Source organism: Anneissia japonica, unplaced genomic scaffold, assembly GCF_011630105.1.
Source record: "Anneissia japonica isolate Jap-2015-1 unplaced genomic scaffold, ASM1163010v1 scaffold287833_len2544123_cov190, whole genome shotgun sequence".
Lineage (NCBI taxonomy): Eukaryota > Metazoa > Echinodermata > Crinoidea > Comatulida > Comatulidae > Anneissia > Anneissia japonica.
Window position 1 is genome coordinate 740,808 of NW_022757233.1, and position 23,922 is coordinate 764,729.

The 23,922-nt window shown below is 32.1% G+C and overlaps 2 protein-coding genes across 5 annotated transcripts; one reads left to right on the forward strand and one right to left on the reverse strand.

Moving 5' to 3' along the window:
- Positions 1 to 2,242: 2,242 nt before the first annotated feature.
- Positions 2,243 to 15,041, reverse strand: LOC117124522 (merlin-like). Of its 2 annotated transcripts, none has more exons than XM_033270772.1 (15): positions 14,846 to 15,041; positions 12,959 to 13,087; positions 12,219 to 12,425; positions 11,404 to 11,555; positions 10,881 to 10,956; positions 9,469 to 9,606; positions 9,099 to 9,173; positions 8,538 to 8,651; positions 8,175 to 8,297; positions 7,351 to 7,482; positions 6,816 to 6,901; positions 6,503 to 6,590; positions 5,684 to 5,787; positions 5,039 to 5,198; positions 2,243 to 4,844 (listed from the first exon to the last, which is right to left on the reverse strand). In XM_033270772.1, exons 1-15 carry the CDS (start codon positions 14,924 to 14,926, stop codon positions 4,794 to 4,796), a joined length of 1,716 nt encoding a protein of 571 aa, XP_033126663.1. In that variant the 5' UTR covers positions 14,927 to 15,041; the 3' UTR covers positions 2,243 to 4,793. The 2 variants fall into 2 exon arrangements, with proteins under 2 accessions (XP_033126663.1, XP_033126662.1); XM_033270771.1 differs by lacking the exon at positions 14,846 to 15,041 and adding an exon at positions 14,134 to 14,328.
- On the forward strand, positions 12,344 to 22,913 carry LOC117124524. Of its 3 annotated transcripts, none has more exons than XM_033270773.1 (6): positions 12,344 to 12,456; positions 18,221 to 18,394; positions 19,042 to 19,147; positions 20,637 to 20,747; positions 21,050 to 21,112; positions 21,678 to 22,913. In XM_033270773.1, exons 1-6 carry the CDS (start codon positions 12,428 to 12,430, stop codon positions 21,825 to 21,827), a joined length of 633 nt encoding a protein of 210 aa, XP_033126664.1. In that variant the 5' UTR covers positions 12,344 to 12,427; the 3' UTR covers positions 21,828 to 22,913. The 3 variants fall into 3 exon arrangements, with proteins under 3 accessions (XP_033126664.1, XP_033126665.1, XP_033126666.1); XM_033270774.1 differs by having other exon boundaries at positions 12,413 to 12,456; positions 18,311 to 18,394; XM_033270775.1 differs by lacking the exon at positions 12,344 to 12,456 and adding an exon at positions 17,096 to 17,217.
- Positions 22,914 to 23,922: the final 1,009 nt, after the last annotated feature.

Consider the following 23,922-nt stretch of genomic DNA (forward strand, 5'->3'; position numbering starts at 1 on the left):
GGCGGAGCGGTGGGTGGGAGTGGGGGGGGGGGGTGAATTGAAGTTTCTGTTTACGTTTGTTTAACCATTATACCGTGCCATGTTCTCAATAGATACAGATACAGATAAAGATTAAATTTATTGTCAAATGTACATGTAAACATAGGCCTACAATGAAATAGTATCGGCTCGATCAACATCAGAAAAAGTAGCCTAACACATGTGTTCAACATAAAATTAGGCCATCGGTGTTTATTTAACTTCATAGCGTAATCAACAAATTTGGCTCTAAATATATTGCGATTAACTTTATGGGTCCCATCCTACATCTCCGTGCAAAGCTTTTGGTGTGTTTCTGCTAGCTTTTAAAATAAACCTCGCCATTTGCAATTGAAGTGACTCAGTCTTTTCGAAATCTTTCCTGCTTTGGGTGACATATACCGAACAAGCATAAACTGTAAATTAGTGGTAAAGATACCGTCAATGGTCGTATATTTATATAGCGCCTTGCACAGAAAACCGTCTCAAGGCGCTTTTGAAGCCACAAGAAATAAAGACAAAAGAACGCGAAGGGTGGTGGGGAATGTGCACCCTCGATTTTGAGATAGCGTCGCCATCACTACCGTGTACACGCAGGTACCTCGGCGTCCGATTTGCTGGGCTCCGGTAGCTTCCACCAAGGATAAGCCTATGGCTCCCCTACCGTGCACTGCTAAGTTGGCGGCGCTACCTCAAGTAAGGAGGTGCGACTTTCATAGTCTCCGTAGTTCTATTAACGTTATTAAATTGATCAATAATTGATTTAATGTATGGAATAATGTAATCCTATTATTGCCCTTGTTAATAATTTGTTTTAAATAAAAATGATCTGAAATGCTTCTTGACATGTGAGTACCAAGGTATATGATTCAACTTCAGGTATAAATTGTTTGCTCTGTTTCCACTTTTTATTATCATGTTCATTTTCATCATTAATTAGTTCTGCCCCCAAACAGACTAGACCTACCCATTCAAACATTGTGAATAGGATCACCTAAATTTTGTGCATAAGAATACAAAATAAATTCGAGGATTTTGAAAGGATTACGTTCCAATGAAATCAACGAGAATCGGACCTCCTGCAGTTCTATAGCCTATATAACTATATAAACGTAATCTATTGTTATAGTAAGAATTCCGTCGATATTTGTTCTCTGTGTCATCTACTGTTGCAGTCTATAATCTTAAGTCAAAAAAGTATCTTCAAAATAAATGCTTTGTTTCCAATCGATTAGGCATTGCAACATCACCATTTGAAAGACATAAGATATAAATAATTAAACTGTGTGTGAATTACATAGTCATTCTATGAATAAGACTTAAGCGAACCCCTGCGTCATGCTATGTAAAAAGACGGTGTGACAATTGCTAATAAATATACTTTATATAGGCCTACATGAGCTTAAGGCCTAATTATCATAATGAGTGTTCACATACACAATACAGCACAATTTAACTGTACACGTAAGTGTAAGTCAATAGAGCACTAAGATACTGATTCTTTTCCAGGAATATAAGCAAGGATTTATATGTGTACACAATACGTCCTTGATATTTTACTTGTAGTTGCAGCAGAGGGAGGTAGTTGCAGACGGAGACAATGAGTAACAACAAAGAGTAAACAGTGGGTGTGTGAGAAAGGCAAAAAATAATGAGAAGATTCGTAGTCATCGACTGCTGAGATTGCAGATTTCTCCTACTTCTCCTTCTTTACACAGCACACACACAGTTTATAAGAACACCAAGGCTGAAATAAGAATAAATTGACGTTGAGGTATTATGGCAAATAAGGTTTTTGTTTTAAAAAACCAGAAAAACAAACAAATCCAGCTAGTCTCATACAGAACAGTATTAATGTTTAAAAAGGCTATACTGTAAAATTCTTTTGGTCTTATCTGTACCTTATGTAGGGGTGACTATGTAACACAGTACAGTAATACTGCTGTACAATATTCTTTGTCTTTGGAAAGTGTGTAAAATAAGAACAAAATAAGAACATTTTGAGCCTGAAATTTGCGAAAACTAAGAACACTGAGCCTAGGCAAAAATTTTACTGGTTCTTATTTTTAAAGTGTAACAGCAGTTTGGTGGTTATGCTACATAACCTAGCATCAGGGATGATGCCGGCAAAACACACTAAAATCGCCTCTATTCTCTGGCCATACGAACGTGATACACCTTACACAGCACTGGTATGAGACAGATATCAGTATTCGACAGTCAATGAACAGTTCCTATGCATTTATTGCAAATTGTAGCAAATTAAATAACATTGATTTTGTACAATTTCTATCGGAAAATAGAATAGATTATAGGGATTGCGCACTTAATTAAAAAAAATCACTGCTGCTATATGAGAATCAATGTAAAATATATTAAATAAAGGATTTAACAGTATAAACAAGAGAATATTATTACTCCTACATGACAAACAGTAACTATGAACTGCAAATGGTGCTGAAGCCTTACTACCAGCAGTTTAACCATATCTGTTAAATGAAATGGCAAGATGTCTTTTACTTAAGACTCATTTACTTGTATCAATATATTTATGTAATCACAATAGTGTGTGCTACTTGCATCCTAATTTAGTATAAACAGGGAACAGATTAACTGTTCTCTGGTATAAATAAAACAAAACCATTACATTACAACAAACATAAAGAGTTTTCACATAAAGCCTGGTTTCCTTAAAATCACTTTCGGTGATGCTGATTGGTCGATTCGACCGACCAATCAGCATCACCGAAAGCTGTCGGCGATAGCGTGTAGTGATTGTATGGAAACTAAGGTTAATGAAAAGAAAAATATCATAAAACATTAAATGTAATTAAAAAATAATGTTCATGGTAACAAGAAAACTCGGAGTTTGAAAGATTGCACCAGTTTAAGCCATTACAATCTGGTTCAAACTATTTTAGAAAAAAAAAATCATTTAAATTATACTGAAGCGAATATTATTTAATTGAAACAATATTTAGTTTTAAAAAAATTAACCTAGTAATTAATCTAACAGCATTACAATTGAGGGTGTACCCAAATAAGGTATCAACATTGGAAATTCAACTTTCAAAATTATAAATAATAAAGGTATACAGCCTGAGTAGCGATAGAATAGTGTAAAGAAAAACCCTCAAAACACTGAATTACTTAATTGAATTGAATTGATCTAATAAATTATCAATATCCATTTAGGATTCACTGCCACTGGAATTCTTCCCTTGGACCTAATCAGACATACCTGGAACCCCAGGCTTTTAAAAGTAATGCCCTCAATTCCCCCTAATAAGAATTTCCCAACTTTTAAAATTATTTTTTATTTCAGTATCTGATTCAATCAATAAATAAAAAATAACACCAATATCACAACTGAGCAAAGGAAAACCAAATAGAACTTCAATAAAACACATATTCATAAAAAATAAAAAAATAAAAAAAATACTCTTTATGTTTGAAGCCTATTACGAATCCTACAAAATATAATGCAAGATTCGAGCCACATTTTTAACATCTCAAAATCAAATCATATATTACAAACAAGCCTAGAATTTCTGGTGGTATGCATTCATGTTAATATAATATTGTAACATTAATGATTATTTAACTATTTGTCTAAACATTCGTTCATGTCAACATAACAACGTAACATTACAAAGTATTTTGCCATCTGATTAAGAATTCAAACACCCACAGAACACTATATCACATAACTATCCATATTTAAACACATAACACAACTTATAAACACAAAAAGGCATGCTGTCAATAATGAAAAATAGCTACATTCATTATACATATTTATTTTGAAAATATTTTAAAAAATAACTGAATGCAAGCAATTTGAAGAACATACAATTTAAACACATTGATTCTAGAAAACTATACAAATTCTGTTTTATATTCTTGTTTTTGTTCATTAAGCATTTGTATAAAGCTGTATTTACTATCTAATATTCAAGGTATTTCAAGAATACATAAGTATTTAAAGCAAATAAATCAGTTACTCTATTTTGTCCAGTATAAGTTATAAATATTGTGGTCACTTTATATCTTTGAATATGAATTGTTTTAAGTGGCTTACTCACCTGTATTTTAAGGATTTTTTAGTTGGCTAAACCTTAAAGGGCGAATTCTGCAAATGAGCTATAAAAGCCACTTTATGTGAGTAAGGAAAACAGAATTGTGTATTGAATAATATAATTATACAATTTTCCTATAAATATAAGAAACAATTCATGTTACTTTTTTTCAAAGAATATTAACAGTTATTGAGGTACTTATTTAAAAAATTAAAACTAAGAACTTCATTTCAAGGTAGATAGTAGAGTAAATACATAATACTTGATGCTAAAATCATCAGTTTTAAATTTTACTGTTATCATAAATTCAACTTTGAATTGTGAAAAAAATCAATTAGAGAAAAATAGAAATGTTTTCTAAAAATACAATAACTTTATCTGAGCATTTATTATTGAAATTAGGACATTATTACTAATATATTATCATTATTATTAAACTTGGAGGGATTCCATTATCGAATTTAATTAAATATAATGTATTATAATAAAGAAAGACATTGTAAACAATTATAACAGTTATAAGATGTGTCAAGGTTTATGTGCTAGTTCAAAGTTCGCAGGGATAGTTCAAAGTTCAAAAGTGTTCAATTTGTAGAGGAAGACAAATAAGAGCAGGATAAGACAGTAACAAGTTAGAGGCACTTTGTAGTTTTTCAATGATGAGATGTAAAAATGGTTTTCCTCTGCAATCAACCGTCAAAGCTCCTCAAAGAAGGTGACACGGTCTTGGGTTGTTCCCGATTTTGTCTAAAACAAAGCATAGAAAAATATTACTATTGGATAATTTGGAAGCATTAAATTTGGTTTGCTTGTAATTAATAAAAATTTGCACACTTTTTAAAAACTTTACCTATTTGCGGGGTTTAAGTGGAGTCATGACTTATGTTAACTCCTATAAAATATTAAATTACTGTAATAATAATAACAATGTAATGTCATACTTTTTGTAATGTTGCATATTTGTTTTCTCCCTGCTGGACCAAGTGGTTGTGAATGATGTCCCAATTGGTTTGTTTTTCGTCCACTTTCAGTTCTTCTATTTCTGTTTTCAGTTCATTCAACTGTAACTGTAGGTGTTTGCTCTTCTCCTGGTACTCAATGCTACATTATGAACAAATTTAACATTATTAATTTAAAATACAGTTTCCAAAAATGTACAGTACATCAAACCATGGAGGTATAAATCAAACGAATAATAAATTGTATAGTAATGGAGGGTTCTATTATTTCAAGGGGTGTTTGTTTAGTAAACATTGGGATCAGTAGGTTTGTTTATTCTACATTCAAAAATAAGGCAGTAAAATTGTAAAATTAATAGTCAAACATGGAATTTGTATAGTGCTTAAATATAAATATACTGTTAGTTCATATTGTTTTGTAAAATTATAATACCCTAGCGGTGTAAACATAGTGCTTCCCACATAGTATAAAAACATTCATTGATTAAATTATAAATTTCTTATAATCAAATTTCATTCCATTTCTTTTAATGCTTTGACTGATTTATACTTTCAACTTAAAAGAAAATTTAAGGAAGCATAGAATTCCAAGTATATTTTGACATGAAATACATTAATAATCCTTACCGTTCTTTTTCAATTTCCTTTGAAAGTTTTTCAACCTCACTGTCATTGTCGTTTATCATTACTCCATTTATAGTACTTGAATCAAATGGTGGCAAACCTTGAATCTGAGGGAAAACAAAGAATACATTGTTGCTTACAATTACTTTCACCATACCGTCAATGCTCGAATAAGTGCTGCACCAAACGTGCGTTTTTTCGTTAAGCGCAGCGGCGCTTAATCGAGAGCATATATTATTACCCTGTGTGTAATGAAACAGGATTTTAAATACAATGTATACAGTGTTAAAATTAATAAATAACACAATGAAGACACGAGCATTTTTTTTAAACGACGGGAATACATGAAATAGGTAACATGGGAACAGGCATGGAAAGTGCCACGCCAATATTTTTTATAAGCGGTGCTCCCAAATAAGCACTGTACTAAAGCCGCAAAAAATGTTGAAAGCGCCGCCATGCTTATTCGAGCATTTACAGTATTTATAAAAAATCCTGTACTGTCACAGAATTTGAACCCAGGACCTTGGTAATGGAAGGAAAGTATCTTAACTAAATCTCCATTTACAATATACTGTAATTATTATGTTTTATAATTAGTAAGGTGTAGTATAAATTTCTGTAATATTATTACTATTATGATTATCAACATTATCACTGTATATTATCATTATTACTAATATTATTATTAATTATCTTGATTTTTACAATCATTTTTCTTTAACATGACATCATGCATATTTCAATCACCATTATTACTACATTACCATCTATTACTTCACATCCATTTGGATAAAGATTAACAACAACCAACCAACTTACAGATATCTCGATAAGTTTTTCTTTGGCAATCATTTCATTTTGTCTCGCTTGGATGAGCTGCTGCTTCAAATCTTCTGCCTCAATCATCCTGATAAAAATAACATAAAATTAAATAATATCTGGAAATGTTGAAAACAAATATTCCTTGTTTTATAAGAATCAACACATGAAGGAAAAAAAGCATGTAAAAAACACCACTCATTACAATGCAACGAATCATATTGAACAGCTACACAATGATGACATACAAATATCTTATAAGCATATTTATTTCCTTATTATTTATGTTATATAATATAATTTATCATGTTACCTCATCTCTGATTCTTCTACTATCCTATGAGCTATCTCACTGGCCTCTTGCAGTTTCTGTTCCATCAGTCGCTTCTCTTCCTCACTCTGTCAAATACATTCAGAAAATCAAATCCAGCTAACATTTAAATATTGCTTTGCCATTGAACAAGAATTAATGCTAATAATGTAAAGATTTTGTTTATGGGGAAAACAGCAGTTGCTCCGAAAGGTAGTCCTAACTAAGGGGCTGCCTAAGGCCTTGGTCAGGACCCCAGAGTAAACCCCTGGTTGGGGGGGGGGCAAGGGTGAGAGATTTAATTGTTTAGGATGGTTAGAATTGTACTTTTAGACAATAATAGAGACTGCACCAATCACTCATAAGTTGTTTGAATTGGCAAATTACCATTTTCACTTCAGCCGCAATGCCCATGCTTGTCTGATGAAAGATTCTACTGACACTGGTAATGCCACTAAGGAGGAGGGGTGGGGAAGACAAGTCCTGTTTTTTTTAATCTATCATAACTGGTAATTTTAGATACTTTAAAAAATGTTACCTGGATAACCTGCACATTTATTCTTTGAATCTCTTGTTCAGCTTGCGATGCCTTCTGGGATAGAAGTCTAGCCTCCTCTTCAGCCACTCTAGCCTTTTCACTTAGTAAGTCTGCTGCTTCTTCTGATCGAAGCTAAACAGATTGTATGAAAGTATTTGTTATGGTTATTATTGTCAATATTATTATTAATATTGCTATTGTTATTATTATCAATATTGTTATTGTTATTATTATTATTATTATTATTATTATTATTATTATTATTATTATTATGTTACTAAAACTATCTTAAGGGGAACTTAGACAATGGAAAAATTAGAGAACAATTAATATTTCGGCACTCTATATACATCTTTGCATACAGGGTAAAAATGGCTGACATAAAATAATAATAATAACGATTTGTAAAGCGCAAACATCACCAAAAATAGTGTTCAAGGCACAATGTCTAAAAAGGAACAGCAGCAGGAAAGAAACAAGAATTACAGACATCAAAAGGAAAATGCAGTCAAAATGTAAATAAATATTTTTTTAGATATTCATTTAAGAGTTTAAAGTGAATTTACAATTAATTCTGTGTGCATTTTTGTCATTATTGAAAATTAAGTCAGGTTTATTGCAACTATAATTCAATTCGGCCCACACAAACATTATTACTTTATTTTACTTCCCTTCTCATTTTTACCATAATCATACTATCTTTTTTTTTGTACAGCTATCTTATTATTTAATTTCTTTCTTTCAGATATTTCCTTGTCTTTTCTTTCTCTTACATTTCATTTGTGTGTGTGGGGCAAGGTGATGAGTTAAAAGGTGGTACTCACCAAAGCTTCTTTGGCATTCACTGCATCTTCCTGGAAGGCTTGTAACTGTTGTTGAAGTTCCTCTTTCTCTTTTTCTGCCACTTCACGAAGTTGTCTTTCCCTTGCTAATTTATTTCTCTCAATCTATAATTAATTTAATAAATAAAATATCCAAGTTTTAATATATTTTCAATAAAAACAATTAAAAATATCACTAATACAAAATAAAATACCTGTTTATTTATTATACGCACCTTGTATTCCTTGGAATTATGTGTACTATAAAATCATGTGTTGATGTTGTAGCTGTTGTTGTTTTTAATATAATTATTGTTGCATTAAGATTTAGTATAATCCTAGGTGTTGTGACATTGATGTACACACCTGTCTTTTGGCTTTTTCTTCCTTTGCTTGTGTTTTCATCTGCTGTACTTCCATTGAATCTGTCTTTCTCCGTAGCATAAACAGTTCATGATTTCCAACACATAAATCTAAAATCTGAAATTTAAAAAAAGTAGTATAATAGTAAAACATATACTCAGTAACCGAAAGGTCCACTGATTTATCTCAGATAAGATAGTATAATACATACTCCAAGTATTGAAATGCATGCTATCGTGTCAGGACTCAAAAATATACTCAGTATATGACAAAAAAACTCCAAGAATTTTCATGTTATGTCTTCGAAATCTGTTTTCACACCTTGTACTGGGTTTGGTCTTTGATGATTGTTATTAAATAATAAAGAAAGTTGAATTGGAGATTATCACCTGGTCTGCAGACCACTTCAGAACCAGAAACTACAGAAATGATAACTGTTTGAACTCACTATAGCCTTAAGTTATAGATGAGAATCTTTGTCAACAATGATAGAACAAATACCGAGAGATTCAGTGTTAGTCAACATATTCTCACGTCCAATTTGTGTTAAATACTTATACTTACTAACTTATTTCTTCTACTTTTCGGTGAGATGAATATGAAATCTGATGACTTCTTATCAATTGGTTTGATAGTAAACTAAGAAAAAAAGTAATTAAAATAATTTTTAATGATTTGATTTGAGTTTATTCAGAAAAAAAACATACAATTACATCAAAATTGAAAGACAAATGTGTATCAAAAAATAATAATGTATAAAATAATGTTATTTTCAAGGACAACACAATCAAGCCCAGAGGCTTATTTCCATTTGAGTCTTATATATAATACTTGCAGATTCTTATATTACATAATATAAACTATTTTAATGAACATGAAATATTGAATAATGTTGTAGTATTATTTAATTATCAGGCATTAATAGATGTTTTACCTTCTTGTCTCTATAAGAGATATCTCCAATCTCACTCCAGGGGAATGAGATCTTTGGTCGGAACTTGTTCTCAAGCTCATAGACATGAAGTCCAAATGCATCAACTCCAAGCTGTAAGGGGGTTCCCTTCCTATCATTCTAAACCAAAGCAATCCTTAATGTTTAGTAATATATTCAATCAATGTATATAAACATAATAATAAATAATATAACATCAGGATGGTAATATTTTCTATCAATTTATATAAAGATAACAATATAAATAATATATTATTGGGATTTTTTTTTACTTGTTGGCAGTTATGTGAAATGATTTTTGTTATCTTTGTATAAAATCCAACTATTAATTTAATCGATACATATCATATTTATTCAAATAAATGCCCCAGGGCATCTATTGTTAAGAAGGGTTTTCAGAGGGAGTTTAAATGTTTAGTAAAATTTTCTATCAATTTATATAGAGATATTATGTGATAATAAAAAGATTATTGTTCCCAACCATGTTAGAAAAAGAAGTAGATCATTAATAGAATGTGTTGAGAATGATGTTGGTTCTATTAGATTTGTTTGCAGTCATGTAGTGTGGCATTTATTTTATCACATGAAAGTAACTTTGGTATGGAGACACACCTCCACTGGTGTTAATTTAAGATGATAATAAATATTTAAGAAAATTATATATCACTATCAGGATTTGAACCAGATGTGTATAAGAGACAGGCCCTACATCTAAAATGAACTCACACTACAAGGTCAGCATTCAACACTGTTTGGAAATGAGTGATAAAAAAAAGACAAAGGTAGGACGCTAATGACTATAGCAGATTGTCTTATAAGTGTGCTAGCTTGTATTGTCTCCTGCTTGTATGGACAGGAAGTGGTTGTGTTAAGTTGATAATATTCAACAACATCCTAACAGGAAATACTTCATTGTTATATATTGCTCTTGTGTAGAATTATCATGGCCAGTTAAATACTGAAATATACACATGTTTTATATATTTCTTCTAAATTTGACCCCCCCTCCCTTTTTTATAATTGAATTATTTTTGTATCATCATTGTTTTATGTACAAGGCAAAATAAATAATAATGTATACGATATATGAAGTGAAGTTTTTGCCAGGATTAAATCTACAATGACACTGACAAAACTATCATTAAATATTGAAAATTTATTAAATTGGCTTAATCTTTACATATTTTGTGTTAATTAATCTAATTACTCTTATCTAGAAAGTCTCCATTCAATGGGAATAGCCTAAACAACAATTAAGCTTCCATAAAAGACATTATGGTATGCACGCTTACAACAAATATAGTGTAGATAAAATTAAGCAATTTATGAATAACTCAAGAAATTTCACAAAAGTTAAAAGCTTCCACTGTGGAATATTAAGGATTATAACTTACACTGATTTCAAAGTAATTAACCCCATACATGTCAAGGTCTTGAGCGAATTTCAAATACTCCATTTCAGCTTCATCCCTGAATAAAAGAATGAAATGGGTAGAGTGTAACGATTGGTAACTTATCTTCTGTACAGTAATGGGGATATTGCATAATGTTAAATGCACTTGGAGAATTCTGCATTTATTATATCGTAGTCGATGTAGAAAGAATATGATATTTATGATAACACTGATGATGATGATGATGATGATGATTATGAAAATGTTTGACGAAGATGTTTATGATGTAATGTATAAACACAGATGATAATGAAGATAATTCATAAGAAAATGGTAATAAAGATGATGATAATAGGGACGATAAAGATTACAATGATGATGATCAAGATAATTTATGATAAAATGAAGATGATGATAATGATAATGAAGAGGATTACCGACGACAAAAAGATGATTATGGTCAAGATGGCGGTAATTATGACCAAAAAAATGATGATAAACAGAGTAGAACTCCAATACTCACCTGGTCATGCCTTCATTCTGAGCATACCATGATGTTATCTTGTCCTCCCACATGGGCTGTGTCATGTCATACTGTTCCATGACACCCTGAGGTAACAGCTCATCTTCAGCAAGAAACCCAAATTGGTGATAATTGGGGTCATAATCACCGTACTGGAAAAAAATTAAACAATCTTTGTTTTCATTGTTTCGTTCTTTCTTAATGATGTAATAAAACCATCTTTCATCACTATGCTACGTCAATGACCAAGCCTTCCTTTTTATTTATTGGTTATTAGTGCCAAGCTTTTTTAATTTATTACTTCATCTAGAGATGGACCAAGACACTGAATTAACACAACTTATGTAGTGAGCCATTCTCAATGAACTCTCAAGGTGGCTACACATTGTGTGGTTAAAAACTTAAAGTTACTACTGAAGTGTAGAACTTTTTAGTCTAGTTAGGTGCACTAGGTTCAATCTATGATATAATAATAATAACAATAATAACAATAATAATAATAATAATAATAGATTATTGAATCTGTACAGACACCATTTACAATAGCAGCAAGAGGTATGTCAATCATGACAAATAACTTAAATGAAAACTAACAATTTAACTAAATACATTATGAAGCACCTAATGTGTTCATATAAAGTAGTCAGAATTAGTGTAGTTAATGTATTTAGTTACTGTAGGTGCACAAGTTTCTTATAAAGATGTCAATATGGTAATTTCATAGATGATTTTCAGTTCAATAATCTATGAAATTATTTGTTACCATATAGTTAACGATAATTTTGTTAACATTAATAAAGTTTACAGTTAGTTACCTTAGCTTGTATAGCATATGCAGCAAGAAGCACAGCGGCTTCTGGTGAACAATAGATCTCGGCAGTAAGAATCTTTTGTTTTACTTGAAGGAAGAACAAGTGTTGAGTTATCTCCTGTATCAATTCCTCAGATACTTCCTCTGGATAGAACTTTGCAAGAAATGAGAATGGCATCGGATTGTTCTTGGGCACGCTCTGCTCTGTAACCTATGGAAGAAGTATCAAGTGGAATAAAGCAGTTAGTTCTCGTTACATTTATTCACTGATTCATAAGTTTCATAAATCTGATTTCATATTCAATTTATAAAACACTGTAAAAAATGTATTGTCACCTAAAAATGAAAAAAAAAATCATAGAAACACTTTTATTCACTGAAAATGTTTTATTATTTTTATTATTATCATTATTCAGTAAAAGATCGACAAGGTACAAATTTTTTTTAATTCAATAATTTGTATGCCTAGGTTAATAACTTGTATGTGACTGCAATGAGCAAGTTAATTCCAAAATTATAAAATTTTTTTTTGTTGGTATTTTGCATGGGACAATATATCTTTATTTATCAATTTCTACCAACAGTGAAGAATCGCCACTTACTGGTAAGAAAAAACGTAAAAAACAGTAAATAAATATAAATCTATACAAATATACTAAAACACTTGAAAGAACATACATCATACAGGTACTTGCAATTTTTAAGTTGGTTATTAGTATACACATTTTACCAACAATTTTTTACCTTTTTATCCATCTTAAGCCAAGCCTGGTAGCCCTTTTTATCTTCATATTGCAAACCAAAGTACCAAGTCTCCCTCAGACCTTGTGTGCGGCAAACAAGATCAAAGAGCTGTCGACCAGTTGCTGTACACTACATCAAAAGTTTTAAACGATATACAGTATTAATATAAACTGAAATGGATGAAGGATTTGTAGGCTTGCTACAAAAAAAAAATCAATCTTTTGTATCATTACTAATTGGGAAACCAATGTTTGTTTTAAACATATAATAATAATACATAAGGCCATGTAAAATAAAATAATTGGTTAGCATCCCCTCCCTACCATCAAAAAGGCCACCGACCCAATTTTTTTTTTTTTTTACAATACACTCACAAACTCAATTTAATATAGGTTTGTTTACCACCCGTTCGCACACTAGCCAGTCCACTTGCAGTTCTATGCTCTACTGTTGTTCTATAGGCCCATACTGTAGCCACATGGTATCCAAATGCCTGTTGTGTTGAGGAGTGAATTGTGCATGACAATTCATAGAGATAATTGCATTATGACGCCGTTATTCATAGGTAAAGTTTCTGCTTGCTATAGATGCTTGTATGTAATTTTGGTCTCTGTTGTTTTTCTTCTATTTTTGCTGTTTTTCCTTGCGAAACTCTTTTTTCATGTTCGATGTGATACATAGAGATAATTGCATTATGACGCCGTTATTCATAGGTAAAGTTTCTGCTTGCTATAGATGCTTGTATGTAATTTTGGTCTCTGTTGTTTTATTCTTCTTTTTTTGCTGTTTTACCTTGCGAAACTCTTTTTTCATGTTCGATGAAAACAAAACAAAAAAAAAAAAAAAAAAAAAACCCCTCCCTACCATGAAAATTGATAACATAAGGAAGGATGCCAACCAATTTTTTTATTTTACATGGCCTAACTCGCATAATTATTTTAGGCTAGATAAAATATGTTGCTTCCTTAGATGTTTTCCATTCCTTGAATTCGACTTAGTAGCCAGTCTGAACAAAGAGGCAATAGTCACTTAGGCTAGGCCAACTACTACCAGGCTTAGAAAGTCGAGAGACGGTGGGTGGGCTGCTGTCTGTAGCTTGGCCAGCAGGGTGGGCAACGCTAGGCCTATTTTTATAATCATAACAAAAATCCATGAACTTGAATGCTTTTACTTACATTTATACAAAACTCCAGTTCAGCATCCATTGTCATAACTCTAACCTGCAGAGTTTTGGGCTTACTTTTGAACAGCGACATTTTGCAGTTACTTCTACATTTGTCCGTTTACAGAATAACTACCAACTGAATCATCAAAACATTTCTATATCCCCAAATTTTCTTTGCATGTTGTCATCATCAATCTTTAGGCTGAAAGTTCAGAGTTCACGCACATAATTGCATTATGACGCTGTTATTTATAGGTAAAGTTTCTGCTTGCTATAGATGCTTGTATGTAATTTTGGTCTCTGTTGTTTTATTCTTCTTTTTTTTGCTGTTTTACCTTGGAAAACTCTTTTTTCATGTTCGATGAAAACAAACAAAAAAAAAAACAAAAAAAAAAAAACCTCCCTCCCTACCATGAAAATTGATAACATAAGGAAGGATGCCAACCAATTTTTTTATTTTACATGGCCTAACTCGCATAATTATTTTAGGCTAGTTAAAATATGTTGCTTCCTTAGATGTTTTCCATTCCTTGAATTCGACTTAGTAGCCAGTCTGAACAAAGAGGCAATAGTCACTTAGGCTAGGCCAACTACTACCAGGCTTAGAAAGTCGAGAGACGGTGGGTGGGCTGCTGTCTGTAGCTTGGCCAGCAGGGTGGGCAACGCTAGGCCTATTTTTATAATCATAACAAAAATCCATGAACTTGAATGCTTTTACTTACATTTATACAAAACTCCAGTTCAGCATCCATTGTCATAACTCTAACCTGCAGAGTTTTGGGCTTACTTTTGAACAGCGACATTTTGCAGTTACTTCTACATTTGTCCGTTTACAGAATAACTACCAACTGAATCATCAAAACATTTCTATATCCCCAAATTTTCTTTGCATGTTGTCATCATCAATCTTTAGGCTGAAAGTTCAGAGTTCACGCACAGGGTTTTGTTAGTTGTGGAGGCGCTTGTTGTGACGTCATAAGGTTTTGTGTTCTTCTATATGACTAATAAATTAGTAGTTGTTATAATACCTCTATGAGTTTTCTAGCAGAATTATTTTAATCTTACACGTGTTTCCGCATCAAAAAGCAGTTCAATTCAATTCAATTTTAGTTACGGTACTAAAATACATATAAAGAACCAAGAAAGTATTAGTAGCTACAGGGAGTAGCAGTAGCGGATCTAGGATTTAGCAATTTGAGGTAGATTCGGAGGTGAGAAGGCACAAACGGGGGTGGGGAATTCCCTCACATTTGAGTTTTTTTAATTAGTAGACTGCTAGACGATCTTAGGTGACATCTGAAAAGAAGTAAGCTTAAAATAGAAAGTTTAGGCCTATTTACTAGACTACACGAGAAGCACACAAACAACACATTTTATAAGAACACTGAAGCTGAAATTGTTTAAAAAATAAGAACAAGATAAGAAAAAATTGAGGCTGAGGTAAAATGTCAAATGAGGTTTTTGAAAAACAAAACAAAAAAACAAAAAAAAATTATATCTGTACCCTATGTGCAGTAATGTAGGTGTGACTATGTAATACCCCCTATAATCAGGTGTACTGTCATTTGGGGCCATTTTTACCAGGCCTTTTTCTGGGGCAATTTTTCCAGGACATTTTTTCAGGGCCCATTTTTGCTGTACAAAAATAATTTTCTATGTTTGAAAAGTGTGTAAAATAAGAACAAATTAAGAACATTTTGAGCCTGAAATTGGCCAAAAAAATAAGAACACTGAGCCTGGGCAAAATTTAACTGGTTCTTATAAAAAAAAAGTGTATTTTATTTTTCACGGTAAACGAAGGTGGCTAGCCACCCTATTCACCCCCTCTAGATCCGCCACTGTATAGAGTCAGCGTATACAAATGAAAAAAATGAGTAGGTACTATAGCACTTTTTTTGGCTAACGATTCACTAACATGGAAGCCTTATTGACTGGGGCGAAAGCTTGTGAAATAAAATTCATCGTAGTCAAAAAAGTGCTACCTACTCATGTTTTTATATAATTATAAAAAAAGAAATAAAAAAATAAAGTATAGAACAAGAAAATAAACTTTTTAAAATTACAATATAATTTTCCTATTAAAGGCATTCCATTCCTTTTATACAAATAGGCCTATATATGGTACATTTTTTTTCCAAACGAACTTTTTCTAAAGTTGGAACAATTTGAGACAATGGATGGACCTTTCCGCTAAACCCCACCCCTTGGTGGATTGTTGAGTAACAACACGTGCGTTTGTTATGTGCGTTTCTTAGCGCGCGCGATCCCTATTGGTCAGTGTAAAGTTTAATTGACACTCCCGATAGGTCTATTAAATACTGTACTGTAAAATACAAGGATCAAATGTATAATCCTTGATACAGGTGACTACACTAATATTCAACTACCAATTGATGTATTTTTTCAGAATATTGTATGTATAAACATTTAATCAAATCAATGGCTCCCTTGCAGTGTTTTTGGAGTGCGTGTGATACCGTATATTACGTTAATAGGCTATAATCAGTGGCATTGGAAAAACGATGTAAAACCTTCTACTTTACAATTGACCCCCACCACTTTAATTAATAATAATCATAATAATGATATGGCATTCGTATCCAAAGGGTGGGGACTTACGATAGTCTCTTCTTTTCCCTAAATTGTCTCCAAAAAAGGACATATGCATTTTTGGAGCTGGGAGATATACACGAAATATACCGTACACTTTTGTATCAGTGGCACCAGGAGCTCCCTGGTGGCACTCGCGGAGTTGCCGTGCATTCAAAAGAGAATTTACATAAGAATATACATTAATGTATTTATGTATTTATAATTGCATTAAAAAACCAAATACTATAATTATACATAAATAAAAATATTCAAGCTGATAGCGCTAGAGTAGCTTATTATTATTAATATTATGTAAATTATCCCTATTCAATAAATCGGGTCAACTATGTTATGAATATTTACGACAACCGCTAGGGATGCGAAGATTTATAAATGTAAACACAACAGGGTCATTCGGGAGACAGACACATCGAGACGGGAAGGCTATGGACCTGTAGACCAGCTGTTCGGTTTTTTATGGAAGTTTTTCAGAATTTTCATAGTATGTTAATGAAATTTTTCATTTTATATAAGTTATATCAATGCATTTTATAATTCGAAGTGAAATAGATTAAGGGGGTATCAGCATTTAGTAATCTGCCCGGCTATGTAGCCAGGTACCGTTAGGATTAGATAGAATATAGATAGGCCCTGGCTCTTTGTAGTTAGTAGCCGGGTTTGTATACTTTTTAGTACTTACTGTACGTAGTGTGGTGTATAGTGTTAGGCTTGGTTATGGTGATATGTTAAGATAGTACCAGGATTGTGTTGGTAGGTGGGTGTGGCATAGAAATTGGAGGAAATGTGTACACAGTTTATTAATTAACATTGTGTTCATGATGAACGATTCATATATTTTTCTTATCCCATTATAATAATTATTATTTTAAAGTAGGTATATTTCTACCTATATTTTTTATCCAAGGAGTGGAAAAGTTTACAACTATTTTTTTTCTACTATTATTGTCGAGAGCAGCTTAGCTCAGTCGGCTAAAGTGGTGGTAGCCACTGTTAACCATGGAGATCTCTAGGTTCCCAGCTCAATTCCCATCACTGCTCTCCTTGTGTTTCTGCTGTAGGGCTGAAATACATGTTAAGATAGCACACTGTCTTTCGGATGAGTTGCTATGCCGTTGGTCCTTTGTGCACGTTAAAGAACGCAGTCCACTCTTCGGAAAAGAGCAGGGTATTGTCTGTCTGTGTACTTTCCAATTCACCCCCAGAAGGACCCCACTGGAAATAAGTCTTCTGACTTAATGGGTTGACTTAGTGGGTTATCATTGATGTGATTCACACCAAAAAAAATACTCCTATCCAGCAAAAAAAGCCCCAAAGGAATTAAGGCCAATAAGTTTTTACAAAATTGAAAATAGATTTATTAAATAAATGAAGTGTAAAACCTGGTACAATATGCATTACAGACTAGCCTTCTTCAATTTCAAGTTAGAATACAACCCAAATAACAAATACAAATTTCTTTACAACATTTATCCTTCCCTATCCAGATTTTGCGCTAACTACCAAAGTTGCAGTTCATCCAGAATATATGCAGTGGTGTATGTGTTTTTAATTACCGATATGGTCTCGTTTCTTAGTCTCGTTCAAGGCCCGATCCAGGCAGCATTACGTCCAGCAGTTTGGTTACCAGGCATTCGTAATCTTCATAGTTACAAAGAAAAGTATGTTATATAGTACTTGGTATGGTATTCCATTTGATTAAATATTCGTGGAAATATAAAATACATAAGAGTCAAATTTGAAAACTTGATTATGTTCATGAAAATTCATCTATGTTGGTAGACTAGTGATTTTTCTTGCATAATGGAAAAAAGTTTTTAAAAAATTATTTTAAGATTTTAAAAAATCAAACCTCCTACCACTTCACTTGTGGACAAAGAAATTGAGTACCATCTAAAAATTCTGAGGTAGGAATTAAATAATTTTTTAGTGTTCTCGGGAAAATTGAAGTGTGTTGTGTTGAAGGGAAATATGGGCAGGGCTGAAGGTGGGTTGAAGGGAAATATGGGCGGGGCTGAAGGTGGGTTGAAGGGAAATATGGGCGGGGCTCAAGGTGGCCCTTGGTGCTGCCCCTGTTGGAATTGATGGAAAATTTCTTGAGCCACCATGAAGACATAAATGATGGATAGTGTTGTAACATGATGATACTCTTAACAACACAAATACTTACAAAAATATTATTATTGTTAGTAAATGTGTATTTTTGTTTATCATCATTATTATTAATATTATTATTTTTTCTTCATGTTGTAACCTATCAAATTTATTCAACCGTGTTAGTTACTGTATTTTACATTTTATTTTTCAGATGGTTGTGCCCAGAAACATTATCAGAGGATTGTGTGGAAGAGCTAATAGAAGCAGTTGAACGAATCAAAATATTGGATCCAGAAACTACTTACAGAATTCATAAAGTGAGAATAAACTTATATGTTCATCATTAATTGTCAGACTATTATTTTGGCATAATCAAACCAATAAGGTACAATGCACCCTCCACATCAAGACCCCTATAATTTCGAGACCACTCTAGTTTAAGACCAATTTTTCAAAGAACCAAAGAATGCCAGAGAGTGGACTGTACAAAATATTTCCTTAATGGCTCTATTTGAACCTATTAAGCCCCTTGTTTCAGACTTCTTGTCTACCAATTGTTGACCTCTGTCTACAATTATTTCTGGATCCTCGTGGCTGTTCATATGGAAATGTTTTTGCCACATTTTATCATTTGCTAGTTCAGCTATCATGAAAGCAGAGAGCTGAGGTCAAATCAACCCTGCTGTATGTGGTAGTTAGGATCCACCTTGGGTTTGTTTCATTCTCATTTTGGAGTTAATATACAAAATCTCAAACTTGCACAGTAAACATATTTTTTGTTAAAACTTTTATTTGACCACATATTTCACAATACGTAGTAAAATGTAAAGTGAACAAATGTTGAGATCTCTCTTCCCCTTACACCCCTACGGAAATTTTCAAATGGTCCAGACTATAAATTGCATTTTTTCGCAGAAATATAGCCTAATTGCTGCAAGTATCTTGTAAGGACATTTGATTTTTAATAAAGGTAATAAAAGCACACCAAAAATCCAACTGATAAAATAACTAAATTTGGCCAAATTACATGAAGAAAGAAGTCAAATACTGCAAAAAACAAGTCCAGACGCAACAGAAGTATGACGTCATACCAGTGAATCGGACTATCACGTTTGAGAGATTTTTTGACCCCATGAGAGCCAATCGTTATAAATCAGCGTTTTCCAACAAAACTGTAGGGATTTTTTTTCATTTCTTCTTCACAAATTGGTAGATTAATTTAATATTTTTTACAATATAATCCGCTTGGGCCATTACAAGAAAATCATAGATTTTGTATCTAAAATGTACTTTTGTGAAAAAAATCCAGTTTTCTCCAATGGTTAAGGTGACCTTGGAGAGTAAATGATACAACGTTTCCATATACTACATCATAGAATAATATTCTTTTAGAGAATACTATAAAAATCTGATTTGGTTCTTAACCAAATAAAAATAAATATAGAAATTGTGAAAACACAATTTCATCTTGTTCTTACATAAATGTTCAAGAGTTTTTCAGAAAAGGAAAATTAGAAATATGTTTTGAAAATTTATATCCTTTAACATTAATGCTATCTCCCAACATTTTATTCAAATATTAGATGAGGTCATAGTAAATATTGCAGCTACTAGCTAATATGCTGGTGGGTATATTACCAGTACATACCATGTCTCCATGAAAACTAGTTTATATGGTACCAGTGAATTGTTCAGTATGAGAAAAACAAATTCAGAAGGAAAAAAAAATTTTGAGATAAAATATTATGATATGTAATATTCTAAAAGTTTTAAGACTTAAAAGTCTTCTTTAATTTTATGCTGTAGGTAAACAATAATCTGTATAGGGTGCAGATTTTTATCTACACATGGGCAGAGTGTCTGGATGTTGTGGAGATTGAGTTCAGACCTGGTAGAGTAAAAGGAACTGAGGCTAAGGTATGTGTTGCAATGGAGAAAATATATTTTTTTCATGGTGTGTTATTTTACTGTCCATCGAACCAAGCAAAAGAAGCTATAACTATAACTGTAGGCTGTTGATGCATGGAGGTATACCTCCATTGTTGATGTGAATAGAGTTCCTATATAGAGAAGATGCGAATTGATTAGAGCGCCCTCTAGTGCCTGGATTACAGTTGGAATAATGGTAGTACAGTCATACAGAGAGACTGATATGCAATGTTATTTATTTGTTATTAGCCCTACCTTTGGTATTATTATTGGTTTTTGTTATATTTCAGTGCTATTCCTTTTCAAGTGGAGTACTTCCAGCATGGGTACCTTTTGGATTTATCTTGAATTGTGTAAGTTGTCTCTCAAGCAAAGACACAACATATTTATGTGTACTTAAACATGAGCATTATAGATTCTATAATGAATATAATAGAATTTGAATAATTAGAGAAAAATAGAGATTTCATTTTTTGATTTACCAGAGCGGTGGTATAATAATATAATAATAAGATTTATTTATATAGTGCATTTTCAGATTTACATCTGTTCAATGTGTTTTAATTAAAACGATGATAAAATACAATTTTAAAATAGGCAAACATTATACAGTGAAATTACAAAAATATTATATAGAAAGACTACAAAAATATACTTATTATTAATTGGCATCATTTAAATAATTGAAAATTCACTTAATAAAATAAATGTTATTAATCACTTTAGGCCTACAAACTATTATTTACAATTATCTCCAAAATTATTACAATTTAACAGATCAATTAATCATTTCAGGGAGATTGGTACAGCAGTTGTGCTCAGACTTTCAACCTCTAGGTCTGGGGTTCGGATCCTCAACTAGTCATTTACTTTACATTTTATCAGACAAATAAATACTGTGTATATTTTTTTTGACAGATGTTTTTCTTTGTTCCATTCTCTGACAACAAATTCAACAGAAAACGAATAGCAGGACTGAGAGAGGCAATGGCAATGTCAGTCCCATGTTTTGCAGTATCTAAATATGGAGGAATAGACAACATGACACTTGAAGAAGATACTATGTAGGAGGGCTAACAATCCCAGACATAAATGAACTTATTTGTGTAGTTTTCAATGCCAGTCTATGAAAGTTTCCAAAATTGTAGTTGCTGAAACTTTCTTTGTTTTTTTTAAATGTTTAATTCAAAACTTTTTTTTTTTAAAGTGCAAATATTGAGTCTTCCAGCATTTTTTGAATAATAACGATGAAACCTTTAATTTATATATCAAGATGTAATGCAGGTGTGGTGAGTGTGTTTAGGTATGTCAGGCCACCTGTGTGACCAGTATCTGCTAGTATGATATTTAATAGCTAACATAATAATTTTAATATATTTTTCTATTTTTTAAATTTATTTTGTAAATATATGATGATCATTATGCTCATATTTCTGTTTTTAAGAAAAATATCTTGAGTGCTATGTTATTTAATATTTAAAGCAAAGCAAGCATAATTTTGTCCAATTTTGCAAACAAAATGTTTGAGGTTGCCGGTATGAGCTCCCCTGCCTTATTATTCACATGATTCTGCTGCCTCTGTAATTTACGAACTGTAGGCCTATTTATATTTATTTATATGGCTATCAGTTAATATTCTCCTATATGTAACTGTGTACATAATGTACAAGGTATAAATACTTGGTATTCTACCATAACACTGTAGTTGTGTCTTTATTTATACAAACTTAAGTCATCTGGTTAATACCACTTTGTTTTTATTGGGTTTTATTCTAAACCATTTAGTTAGTTTGATTAACATGTTGGTTAGCTTTGTAATTTGGGTACTCTATAGTTTATAATTTTCTAAATCAAAATTCAAATATTTTAAATATTTATTAAATAACTATCAATGTTTTCTTATAATAGTACTACTAAGATATTTTTTAATTTGTATCATGTCGCATAGAATTATAGTACCATCTTGTCATATATTAACACAATTTTATTGGATTTTGCCTTTTTTCTTTTTATTATTCATTAAAATTGTAGTGCAATAAATAGGCCTATTATTAGGCTGTATAGAGTACATAAAGCAAGGAAAGCGATGTATTCTTGACGCACTAGAATATAAACTAAGTTTGCATGCTGAGTATATAAAGACAATTTATATTATTCCTGTACTAAAAGTGTGTCCGCTTTTTCAATAAATGTGTACAGTACTATAGTTAACAGAGTAGGAGGTGCTATAATTGTACATTAGAATATTTAGCACCTCGCTCTATTACGACCCTGGGGCGGAATGCAGATTAAGGTATGAGAGTGCAATTTCTGGGCACCCAGAGGTCATATTCTCAAATTTCTTGTACATCAGCCCCCAACCATGTCGACTCTCATGCACCCATGGGCGCAGATTATTGGAGAAGGGGACACTCTTTTTCAATAAATGTGTACAGTACTATAGTTAACAGAGTAGAAGGTGCTATAATTATACATTAGAATATTTAGCACCTCGCTCTATTACAACCCTGGGGCGGATGCAGATTAAGGTATGAGAGTGCAATTTCTGGGCACCCAGAGGTCATATTCTCAAATTTCTCGTACCTCAGCCCCCAACCATGTCGACTCTCATGCACCCATGGGCGCAGATTATTGGAGAAGGGGACACTCCTCCCCCACATATTTTTAAGGAAAGGGGGGTTGGTCCCTCTCACTTTTCATCCGCAATGCAATTTCATAAGTCAAGAAGATGCCTGAAACTCGTTGAAATAAACTGCATATATGACGCAGGTTTTAATGGGGAAGAGCACTGTACAGCCAGAGTACATTTTATAGCAACATACCGGTGGTATCTCTGCCCACAAACATCTTAATTACATATAATACATGACTCGAGTGAAGTGTGCCTTTATTATAATTTGAAAAGTATGAGAAAAACCGCGTAAAGATATGAGATTGGTTTTCGGTAAAGTAAATACATCAAAGACAATTAAGTTTTATTTTCTATGGTAGATGAAGCTATATAATAGTGTCAAATAAATTACATATATACAATTACATACAAAGTGTTTCTTTATTTTTATTTTCTATGGTGCATCACTCATATTAATTAGATCTACAGTATGTGGTTGCCTAAAGTCCCTGATAAAGATCATGAGAAATTTGCTGGCACTTCACTTAGACC